Here is a 12,092-nt window from a genome sequence, read left to right as displayed (position 1 = left end):
ACATTCGGGATCGTGCGCGAATGACGTCATGGCTGACATTCAAATCAACGCTAAATTTGTCACCCCATCATTCATCGAATGTCGATAGTGCAGATCAGCAATGTTCCGAGGAGGTCAGAGTTATGACCACCACGAGATTCCGGGGCCACGACTGTCAGCTTCGGGTGTCGAGATGGCCGCTACCCCAATTCCAGCGCCCCGCTCTGTCAGTGGCTGAGTCAAGCGATTACGAACCGCAACCATGTAACTTTCTCAGCTGAATGATTACAATCCATACTTCATTCACAACCATGGCTCAACGCATCGTGTCAAAGTTCAAAAGACGCTCCAAGAAGACTACCAGCGACATCTATGTACCACTCGATGCCAAATCGCGTACGATCCGTGTGCTGCATCTCCAACCCGGCACCTGGGAAGATGATGTCTGTGCGGAGCTCCAAGTAGCCTCCATTGCACGGGTTCGAAGGCGTTATATCACCATCTCGTACACGTGGGGTTCTGAAGGTGTCGCCCGTCAAGTACTGATATCATGCAATGGAAAACCTGTTCCAATCTCCCGGAATCTATTCACGGCTCTGCGCAAACTTCGACGGCCTGACCATACAGTTCTGCTTTGGGCTGATGCTCTGTGTATAAACCAAGCAGATCCTCTGGAGCGTACTCAACAGGTGGGCATGATGGGTGAAATATACAGCAACAGTCGCGAGACGGTTATTTGGCTAGGCGAACCAATGCCTAATGAGGAAGTTGTTGCCTGCTTCTCGAACGATCCTACTTCTAGAATAGCATGGAAAGGTGATTCAAACGATCATTTGCTACGGAATTCGTTCATCCTCGATTTCGAGGGTTCGTGCACAGCAGAGCAATCCGCTGCTTCTGCAGTGTCTTCGACACGTCCAGGGCCGGACATCTTTGGTGCGTTTTGTTTGATCCAGGATTTTGCCGAAGGTACTTTGTATCCTCTACTTAAATTACTGGATCGCAACAAAGCCACTATATTGGATCAGATCGAACATCCCAGGAGGCATGCATTCACAGTCACAAACGCCCATTGGCGTCAACTGCTGTCTCTTAGGGTATGGGAAGGTCTCGCAAAGTTGATGAGCATGGCTTGGGTGCCTCTCTCCGATCTCATCATCTGACACAAGCTGACGATATAAATGCTAGTGGCAGCGAATTTGGGTGGTTCAAGAGACCGTACTCTCAAGAAATGCCACAGTACATTACGGCCCGCTTTCGGCACCATGGTCAATGTTTGCTAAAGCCGCTGTGAACTATGTCCAACAGCGTCACATGCTATGTCTGGACTTAGCTGGCACGCGCCATGGTCAAGATATCTTGGATCGATTCAGCGATTTCGTGCTTCGCATCGAGGAAACAAGACTTCGTCATCATAGCAGCTTAGACAACGCGACGTTGTTAGATCTATTATGGAAATTTAGGCCTCTACAAGCGACCGACAAACGAGATAAAATTTTCGCTCTTTTTGGACTCACCACAGATTGGCAAGAATTACCAGCTCTAGTTCCCGATTATAGCAACGATGCTGCGACGACGTTTACTCAAACCACATTGAGCAACCTGTTAAGAGCAGGTTCACTATCAGTCCTTGCAGGAGATCTTGAAGCTGTCCTCAATCGAAAAAGACTGGAAGGCCTCCCGTCCTGGGTGATGGACTGGTCACTTCCATGCCTTCCAACCGAGATAGAAAGAGTTGGATCCTTGCACTTGTACAACGCTAGCGACAAGCATGAAGGCGCTTTCCTTTACCACCCAGAGAATCACGTGTTGGAGGTCGATGCTCTGTATATTGATCATGTCTCGACGGTTGGCGAAGTCAGCCGACATACACAGATCAATGACACATGCGCCGTGATACGTACATGGAAGCTGCTTACCAAACTCTTCGAACGAGTCGACAAGATTTATCCTACTGGAGAGCCTTGCGAAGATGTTTTCTGGCGGACATTGATCGGAGACCTAATATATACGGGCGCTGCTCCGAATGCTCACGGGACGAAAGGCTCTTACCGTCGAGCTACAAGTGACGATCATGACGCATATGAAGCGTGGAGAATGTGGTCTCGTTGTATCTCACGAGACACTATCGATCGCACGGCGCCCTTTAATCTCGACGAAGGCATATCTGGAATCCACCACGCCCTCAAGACTGTGACAGCCTCCCGGCGCTTCTTTCTCACAAGCACCGGGTACATGGGCATAGGCCCAAGAACGACTGTTGAAGGTGATAGAGTGTACGTGTTTAAGGGCAGCAAAGTTCCATTCATAGTCCGAGGAGATGGACAAATGGGGGATAGTGATGGAGTCTCCTCTGCTCATGGTGATACATCTGTGAAAGATGGTTTTCGGTTGATAGGTGACTGTTTTGTTTACGGGTTGATGGACGGCGAGGCTTCCACCCAAGAATCCGTGCGCAGTGGAAAGCTCAATCTAATCTGATCATCAAATTTACTAAAGTCTTCGAGGTTAACCACAATTGAAAGCTTATATAACATAACGAGCTATAAAAATATTCACAAGAACAGAACCAACCCCTTCTCTTCGAGATACTGGACGCTGCAGATAACTACGAACCATAAATCTCCTATCGCATGTATGCGCGATGTACCGGTGAGACCGTAAGCGTAATGGCTTACCACTTGCGCTCCGCCTTCAACTTCCTCCACCAGTCCCTTAGCATCCAAGCATCAAACTCGGTAATCTCCATCGCGCTACCAGCCATCATAATGAAGTTGGTCTGGCCCTGGGGTACCCAGTCGTAGAAGTCTAGTTCAACGTTAGTATTAACTCTTAAAAGATAGGTACGCAACATACCTAGAAGACCAAGACCGTGGCCCATCTCGTGAAGCAGGATGTGGATGTTCTCCTCATCGATGTTGTTGAGGAAGTAGTCCGGACCAATCTCCTGGCCCCAGTTGTATCCATAACCACCCATCTGACCTTCAAGACTCTCGTCGAGCCAGAGGCTGATGTCGTAACGGCTGGCCTCACCGCCAGGGCACTGACTCAAATCGCCATCGAGATGAGCGCCGCGGTAGCAGCGGACGTCGCACTCAGGTACACCGTCGGCATCAGCTGTAGTATAGATGTCGAGACCGGTGGTGTCGCCTTCGATGAGGTTCTTATTCTTGACGGCGTAGCCAACAACGTCGACGTTGAGTTCAGTGAGCGGGAAGCCTTCGAATCCAACGAGTATATCGAACCACTTCTGCATCGAGCGCTGTAGGGCTTTGACAGTAGAGGCACGCGCAGTCGCAGTGCTTTTGCCTGAGTGGTTCCAGCGAACGCAGTAGTTGATACTGCCGTTGTTGGCGATCCATTGGTCGGTGATCCAGTTCTTGTCCTGGAGGCCTTGCGGATTCTCCTTCATAGTCTGCTTCCAGACCTGATCCAAACCAGTGGTCATGCTAGAGGGCGGATTCCATGTTGTCGCTTTGGGGATAGTGGCGCGGGAAGTAAGGTCTTCGGCACGGGCAAAGACGCTGCGTTCCTCGAGGGAGCAGAAGCGCCTGTCAATGTGCTTGATGGTTGGGTGTGCCAGCGCACCCAGACCAAATGTCGAAAATGCGACGATGGAATTGAAGTTCACCATGGTGATTTTCTAAACGAATGACAATGAAGTTAACGTAGAAAGCAGAAACGAAACGAATGTAAGTGGTTGGTATTCTCTTTTACCAAGAGACTGTAGCTCAACCCTATTATACTATATTGTTTGTACATCCGTAATTCGTATTAATTCATGTACGATCGTGACCCTGTTGCGCCCTATGAGTGGTGGGTCTAATCGGACATTACAAACCGAAGCAGGATTGTTCTGAATCCTCATTTCGTAATGCAAGATTCGTGCTCGAGGAGAGAATTGCTACGTTTGTTTCGTGGATACCATCCACATGAGGCTGGGCGTTTCAGTCGCACGCGGCTTCCCGTGTTATGAACAGAGAACGGTGCGTGCTGAGCCGTCGGCAGGTGCCGCAGGAAATTTCTCCGTGAGGCAGGCGAAGATGCGAGCGCACACGTACTCAGTTTTCCATCCACGATGCCTATACATGCGCTCCATTCATGTGAGGATGTCGCGTCGTAGTAATCGCGATGGTGAGTCCAGCTGGAACGGCAGGACCTCGCGGGAAGGTTCTAGACTCCAACCCACCTCAACCCCTTTAGGGCTGCCTAGAGACGTGCCTGATCGCGTTGTCATGTCTTTGGAGGTTGATATGGCTCACCAATGAAGGTTGCAGCCCTGAGTGAGACTTCGAGCCACATCACGTGTACTTTCCGGCACAGTCTCGCCACCGCTGCGCTCAAAATTGTGCGCTGTCCACTCACAAACAAACCTTCCCACACTACAACACTCGTCACCGTTGAAGCCAGATCATCTCCCTGTCAACTTGTGAGCCTTGTATTGCAGAGGTTCCCGACGATGCGCGCAGTCGCATGAGCTCGCTCAGCTGAGACGATCGCGTGAAGGTCTAAGCTCAGCCCCACTTCAGCTCTCTTGTGGCTGTCGAGACCAGCACCTCTCATAGCCTGATCACTGCGCCATATGCTTCACGGCTGGCATGGCTGCACCAATAATATCTGCAGCTTTGTTCAACATAGTCACTTGCTGCATCCGCGCCCTATGCTCCCTTTTTTCTGTTTCATGGTTCATATCTGTCTACTACTTCATCACTTCCCATCACTCAAGCCGTGTCATTTTATGTGAATTATTCAGAAAGTCCATGCTCAATAAGCCTTCACACGTTCTTAGTCAAGCTCCCCGTTGCACAACCATGCGAGGGTAACGCGATCGTCTCGCATTCGCGATTCCTTACCCGCTCAGTGCTTTGGGAGTACCTCCAGGACGTCTTTGCATACATCAGCATTTGTATGCTCGAACGAAAAGGAGTCGTAATCATCAGCCTATATATTCAGATAACACTTGCCAGCATGAGCGGTCCTTACGCCGACGCGACGCTCAGTCGGCATGAGGGAAGCCGGGAGTTTAGATTGGTCGAATTGCATCCCAGCAAGCGCTCTGATCCTATCAGGTGCACCCTTTGCACCTACGCGTTCGACTCAAATCCGCCACCATACACAGCGTTATCCTACACCTGGGGCCCAAAAGTAAAACCAAAGAATATCGAGCTCAATGGGGTGTCATTCCCGGTTGGCTACAGCCTCTGGTCATTCCTAGAGGAGATGCGCCTACAAGAGCGATTCTGCGTGTACTGGATTGATGCTATCTGCATTGATCAAGAGAGTGTTTTGGAGCGTAATCATCAGGTCCAAATGATGCGACATATCTACAGCAATGCCCAGTCTGTCTCAATCTGGCTGGGCGATGCAGATAGACAGTCGACCAGCGACATAGCTATGGACTTTTTGAGCCAACGGTCACAACTTGTGGAAGTTACCCCTCACCCTTGGCACAACAGTATACAGTATACCAAGGCTTACCACGACCACATGGCTGCGCAGACAACCCTTGGACAACTATCAGGAGAAAGTCCTTATTACCCAGAGGCTTACTACGATTGTATGGAGTCTAAGATAATCTCTGGACTAAAATCAAGTGAAATTGCCGGCTACCCTGAGGCCCACTACGACCACGCAGCTGCACAGATAATCGTTGGACAGAAGCCGGGAGAATTTCCCTGGAGCAGAAAGCAAGCAGAAGCTGTATTGAAGCTCTATAACAGACCGTATTGGTCTAGGATTTGGATTGTACAGGAGATGTTTGTAGCAAAAGTCCTTGTGGTATTTTGTGGATCGAGGCAATGCGATTGGCGCGCGTTGGAGAATCTGAACAATGACCTACAGCATCTTCGAGCGACAGACTTCCCAGACATCATTACCGACTTCAAAACTTCTAGCGCGAGCAAGCTCATTCGTGCACGACTGTCGTATCATGCAGGCAAAGACTACGCAACTCAAATCGAGCATTTGGTTTCCTTTTGTGATCTCAAAGCAACAAATATACTCGATAAAGTCTATGGAGTGTGGGGGCTAGTGAGAGATGGAGCCGGCTTCGACATCGACTACAACATTAAACCTCAGGAACTGCTCATCAAACTACTGCATTACACCTGGGCTTGCACGCCACAGCGGGAAACCAGCACCATAAGAGAATGTGCTATGATCATGTCGGACGCTTTGGGTGTCAGGTGGGCTTGGTGGGAGCTCGACAACCAGCTTGCCGCAGCACGCTGGAGCGTACGAATTACGAAGTAATCAATTCGATTCGATTGAGGTATCCACAAACCACGACAAAACGTTTTACAGTCATGTCAAGCGCGTCGGAAGCGCGACTTGTTTCAGCACAGGGAGGCATGCAAACTATGGAAGGCAAACTACGGAATGATCAATTCGATTCAGTTCGAGCCCAAAGAAGCTGTAAGCATGAATATTACATCGGATCAAGGTGTTGCGTCTCTCATGACACCAGGATACCGACTTGTTCGATGTACAAGCCGACCCTTCACCCATACCGCCACCGTGTTCCGATCATCACCACTGTACACCCACTTCTCCACCTTATCCGACCAGCTCTCCCATCCAAATACGTCCACCGGACCCTCTTCAAACGCACCATCCTGGCAACCTTCCTCACTAACAACGCCGAGGCTGATCATCTGCGCATCCCATTCCTTCCCAACCTCAAACCCGCCAACCTTCTCTTCCATCCCTACAACCGCTGCACCGCCTCTCGTAGCGAGATACAAAGCTTCCTCCGTCGAGAGTTTCACAGAATCGCTCGAAGTTTGGATACACAGATGTCGCGACACCCATATCGCCTGTCGCACATTCTCCAATATCGATGGCGAGTTACCACCCGAAACATCCGTTCCAAGACCGATTGTATGTCCTTCATCGAGCAGTGATCTGATGGGTGCACATCCAGAGGTTATAGCCGTATTTGATGCTGGGCAATGAGAGATCTTGCTCTTCCGCTCCAAAATCAGCTTCCTCTCCTCGTCTGAAAGATGCACTGCATGCGCCAAGATCGTTTTATCTGTCAACAACCCATGTGTCTCGTACACATCCGTGTAGCTCTTACTCTCCGGGAATAACTCCTTGACAAGCTCAATCTCGCCTTTGTTCTCCGAAATGTGCGTTTGAACATGCGCATCCGTCTCTTTCGCTAGTCTACCCATAGCGGAGAGACAATCTGTTGTACAGCTAGGCGCAAAACGGGGTGTGATGATGGGTTTCACGATCTCGCCCTTTGGATCGATGGAGCGTATGTAGTCGATACTAGCTTTTGAATCGGCATAACTGCTCTCTACACTCTCGTCTCTGTAGTACTCGGGGCTTAGGTCGCTGTTCATACACACCCTGCCAACCAGGGCTCTTTGGCCTCGCTTCAGACATATATCTGCGAGGGCGTTGGTGGCTGGCACATGGATCGTGGCGAAGTATGCAGCAGTCGTTGTGCCATGCGATAATGTCCGCGAAACGAAATTCTGATACACACGGTGTGCGAGAGGAACGTTCTTGAACGAAGATTCCATGGGAAAGGTGTACTTTTGTAACCAATCTAGCAGCGTAGTCTTTCCGAAAAGACCGGTATTGGGATGTTGAGGTGCGTGGACGTGTGTATCTATAAAGCCGGGGAAGAAGAAACCAGATCCATTTATCTCAACAATCTGCGCATCAGTCCAGTCATCTCCCTTCTGCTGGATCAGATTGGAAAGGCTACCATCTTGTAGATTCCGTTCGACAAAACGGATTATGCCATCTTCATCTACGCCGATTGCGCCATGTTCTTGGATCTCAAGTTCAGAGAGTGATTTACTGTGAACAAAGGGGCCGATGTAGATGGATTTCGATATCGGTGCTGATGCTGCCATGTTGAAGTTTGTATGTCTTTTGCTGTTCAGAAATTCCTCCTCTTCAAGCAACAAGTTTCGGCTTTCCAGCTCGTAGAAGTGAAGACGTGTTCTAGCCGCGGCAATAGATCGGAGCAGGTACCGAGACGCGGATCCAAGTGGAGAACTCTGTGATAAGGGATGTAAGCGTAACGTATTCAAGATTCGCACAAATAGGGGCCGTCAGAAGTTTGGCATAAGAATCAAGAAGACGATCAAGACAAGAGCAACAGGAGCCGGGTGGCACAGGCAGTACTTATCTGTATCAGTTGCCATAGGTAAGGACGGCTAGATCCGGTTAGCTGCTCGCTAATGTCTAGCACGTGGGGAGCGGAGCGAAGCCGCCAGGGCGATCGGCGTACTCCGATGCCAATTAGCAGAAGCAACAAATGGGCGTTTCACTTCCACAATCTTGTCGAGGCGAAAACGAAAGAGGTGGCTTGTAAGTGGTCATGAAAATGAATTTGAAGGGTTGCATCTCGCGATGCGTCGCTCGCCTATCGCTACACATGTGCAATCGCCTGTTGGACCAAACTTTACCCCAAGCTTTCCTTTTTGGCAACGCCGGGATATCCATAACCGTGCCTAAACTCCAAAATGGCTGGTTTGAAAAGTAACACATTGCTAATTCATCTCCTAAACTACAGGCTGTAGTCATGGATACCTTGTGGTCCCTGGTCGTTGTAGTCAGGGCGTGTCATGTAGCCCTTACTTTGACCCTGGTCGACTACGAAGATGACCTTTGCTGCGACCTGAGCACCTAGGAAGGCCGACTCGTCGAAACCGACGTCTTTGAATTCGGGGAAATACTCCGGTGGCTTGATGAACTTGATCGTAGTGGGCGTTTGGCCGTGCGATGAGTGGGTGTTGCCCGACATGCCAGGAATGCCTCCATGGGGCATCATGTGTTGTGTCTGCGCGGTTGTTGCTGCAAGCAGGAGCGGATTGACTTGCGAGCCGCCGTGGGGGCCGAGCTGGGGCTGCGGTGTGTTCGCTCCGGTTCCAAGAGGCGTTGAGACATTGGATGGGATCTCAGATGTGAAAATCGTGGCAGAAGAGGGCGAGACCAGATACTTGGTCTGGATCGTCTGGAGCAGGGACTCCTTGAAGCCTATGTAGATGTTAGCATACGCGTTGTAACAATCAGAACAAGGTCGAAACTTACCTCGCAGCTTTGATCCATTGCCACACACGATGAGCTGTTCCCATAGGTCACTTCTTTTGCCAACCTCGTCAATAGACGATATAGCCCTGTGCACGGCATCTGCAATCTTCTCCAATGTACCATCACCATCAGCCATGAATCGCTCGGTGCCAACCTCAATCTCGCGTCTTATTGATCCTGTTCGTTTACCGGTAGGACCAGATTCACCAGTACCGTTTGCTTCAGTTGCAGAAGCAGGGTCGCCATTCTCCCCGTTCTCTTGTCCTTTTCTGTTTGGGCCTTCGTCCAGGGCGCCCTTCGCATCTGCCATCTCCTGGGTATTGAGGTTCATGTTCTTCAAGGTGTCCAGAAGCGCGTGGTCCTCGTACAAGAATGTGGCCTTCTCCAGTCGGGAATTAGGTAACCTGACCGGCTTATTGGCTGTCGGGGCCGGACCACCCTTCTTCTTTGCATTGGCCTTCTCCTGCTTCTCCTTCTCCTTCTTGGCGAGGTACTCAGACATCTTGCCGCCGGCCACAATGCTTGCCACGTCCAAGACACCTTCGCTCTCTTCGAGACTAGTGTCTTCGCCAACTTCTGTATCTATGCCAGGGCCTCGTGGCACGTTCCCGATCGAGGCTGCTGCAGCTGGGCCAGGTCCAGTCGCACCGGTCGAGGCAACTGCTGCAGGGTTTGTAGGGGCGTCCTTTGTGGGGGCATCTCCCGGTCCTGGTAAAGGTGTTCCCGGAGGTAACAGCTCGCAAATCGGCGACCTCTTGAGTTGCTCACACATATCGCGGTTGAGTCCCTTGGATTTCAGTTTAGACAAAAGCCCTTGAGTGAAGGCTTCGCCTCCGCAACCCTCCAAGGAGATGACCCTGCCCTGTGTGTGCGGGATGAACTCGCTCACAGCAGTGATGTCTGCTTTGTCTTTGCCCACATCGATGACTGTCGCTGTATGTACGCCATATGCCCATGTCGTCGCTAGTGCCGCATCCATCAGTCCGAAAGCTGGCACCTTGAATTTCTCGAAGAAGAACTGGGTGAGTTTCTCGTGCTCGCGTGGGGTCCACGCCGGTTGGGTGATAAGCAGGATCGGTGTGTGGAAGGGCGGGTTCAGAGAGTTGTAGGTATGGGTGATGAGGGCAAAGAAGCATGGCCAGTCAACGATTTTGCCTTGTTGAATGGGCCATATCGCGCCTTCCTCTGACACACGGTCTTCTTCCCAAACAACTTCATCGTCGCCTTCGGCTGGCTTCTTCTCTTCCTGCGATTCGTCTTTGGGTTCGCCATTCGTCGCGGCGGGCTGATCCTGCTTTCTCCGAATCTTGTAGGGCTCGAATTCACCTTCCTTCTCGGCAGGGAACATGCGCGATCTCACGCGCAGACGCGCTGGAGTGAAGGACTCGGGAAGGCCCAGCTGCGCGACTGTGGTCTCGGAGCCAGGCGCAATGATCTGATGGGGTTAGCGCTTTTACGCTACATGAGACTGGCACGTGAGACTCACGATAATTTGGTCATCTTTAAAAGGCGGCATCGTGGCGCAATTGGTGAGGTGTATTGACAAGCTCCGGCGCGCGAGTGAGAGCTCCAGGCCTACCGCGGTGGAGTTTCGCGACTTCCGCGCTAATCGATGCACGGGCGCACTTTCACAAGCTGGCCCCCCACATGCAAGTGTCCCCCAGTACATACCCGCGGTTTTCAACGTGCCCACAGCACGGCTCATCATGGGAGTCCTGACTCTACCGCCCTAGATTAGCAACTCTAGAAATTTCTGGAAACACTTGCTCGTGACGGTCCGAATTCGGTACTGATCTCTCTTCGCCCACCATGGCCTCCATGGCAGTTCCAGGAACTGCCACGTCTCGGTCACTCGCGGATGTCTCCAGAGCAGTTGTATATAACACAGCAGAGGCGATATCCAACTCTGTGCTCGGCATGAAACCCGCCGATACTACACCGTCGACCAGCTTTGGTCTCTTAGGGCGTGTTATTCTATCCATTCTCAGTGTACTGCCTACCCTTCTGTACTGGGTCACATATACCCTACCGACATGGCTGTTCACGCTCTTTTCAATGAGCTTGACCTTTACAATGAACTTCACAACTCTGTACGTCGCCGGCCTTCTCCATGGTGCTTAGCTAAACTTCTACAGGATGCTCGTTGTCGTCTTCGTTGTATCTACCGTCAGCTACTTCGTAAGGTATAGATACATGACTATGTACGCACGACTACCGCCTGAGCCGCAGCGTGAAGAACCACAAGTCGAGGTCTTTCCAGACAGTGCCGAGAGCGACTCCAAAAGGGGCTTGTCTAACTACCTTGATGAATTCTTGAGCGCGATCAAAGTGTTCGGTTACTTGGAGCGCCCAGTCTTTCACGAGCTGACCCGCACCATGCAGACTCGCCGGTTGGTAGCGGGCGAGACCATTCTCTTGGAAGAAGAGAAAGGCTTCTGTCTCGTAGTAGATGGCTTAGTTCAGATCTTTGTCAAGTCAAATCGGAATGATTCGGATTCTGATGAGGATGACATGGGCGAGGGATCACCCGGCGACCGCCACCGACAGGGCTACCAGCTTCTTACTGAAGTGAAAAATGGAGCACCAATGTCTTCGCTATTCTCCATTCTCTCTCTATTTACAGAAGATGTCAAGCTGCGTCATGACGAAGATGAAGACCCACGACCAAGTGTGCCGGCGACACCTCAACGAGAAGCAAGACCATCCATGTCGCGAAACAGTAGCTTTGCTTTCGACGATTCGAGGCCGCACACTCCACACGAAGTCCCTGAGGCCAAAATACGGCATCGAAGAACATCGACTTTAAACAGTCCGACAGCAGGCGGTCGACTTCAAAGTGTACCGCCCCTATCGTTGGATTTGGATGGCTTCGGTGACGAGCGTATCAAGCACAGCAAAACTCGAGGATCACCTTCGCGTCCTGCGAAACCCAAGTCTGCCCATCCAGATATTGTCGCGCGCGCAACCGTAGACACAACCATCGCTATCATTCCGGCTACTGCATTTCGTCGACTAACGCGCATATACCCTAAAGCGACGGCGCACATTGTTCAGGTCAT

At 51.0% G+C, this 12,092-nt stretch overlaps 4 protein-coding genes across 4 annotated transcripts; 1 reads left to right on the top strand and 3 right to left on the bottom strand.

Moving 5' to 3' along the window:
- Positions 1–260: 260 nt before the first annotated feature.
- J4E82_004304 (uncharacterized protein) lies at positions 261–1,142 on the top strand (the record flags this gene model as incomplete). The annotated part of the gene is made up of 1 exon (XM_051730583.1): positions 261–1,142. One exon carries the CDS (start codon positions 261–263, stop codon positions 1,140–1,142), a length of 882 nt encoding a protein of 293 aa, XP_051589632.1.
- Positions 1,143–2,653: 1,511 nt separating this feature from the next.
- Positions 2,654–3,613, bottom strand: J4E82_004303 (uncharacterized protein; the record flags this gene model as incomplete). The annotated part of the gene is made up of 2 exons (XM_051730582.1): positions 2,654–2,787; positions 2,836–3,613. The coding sequence occupies 2 exons, from the start codon at positions 3,611–3,613 to the stop codon at positions 2,654–2,656; spliced, it is 912 nt and encodes a 303-aa protein (XP_051589631.1).
- Positions 3,614–6,416: 2,803 nt separating this feature from the next.
- On the bottom strand, positions 6,417–7,850 carry J4E82_004302 (uncharacterized protein; the record flags this gene model as incomplete). The annotated part of the gene is made up of 1 exon (XM_051730581.1): positions 6,417–7,850. The coding sequence occupies one exon, from the start codon at positions 7,848–7,850 to the stop codon at positions 6,417–6,419; it is 1,434 nt and encodes a 477-aa protein (XP_051589630.1).
- Positions 7,851–8,509: 659 nt separating this feature from the next.
- J4E82_004301 (uncharacterized protein) lies at positions 8,510–10,549 on the bottom strand (the record flags this gene model as incomplete). The annotated part of the gene is made up of 3 exons (XM_051730580.1): positions 8,510–8,979; positions 9,034–10,468; positions 10,520–10,549. 3 exons carry the CDS (start codon positions 10,547–10,549, stop codon positions 8,510–8,512), a joined length of 1,935 nt encoding a protein of 644 aa, XP_051589629.1.
- Between the last annotated feature and the right edge of the window lie 1,543 nt (positions 10,550–12,092).

This window comes from Alternaria postmessia (assembly GCF_024291825.1).
Source record: "Alternaria postmessia strain BMP 2775 chromosome Unknown scaffold_20, whole genome shotgun sequence".
Taxonomy (NCBI): Eukaryota; Fungi; Ascomycota; class Dothideomycetes; order Pleosporales; family Pleosporaceae; genus Alternaria; species Alternaria postmessia.
This window is presented reverse-complemented; position numbering and strand designations above follow the sequence as displayed.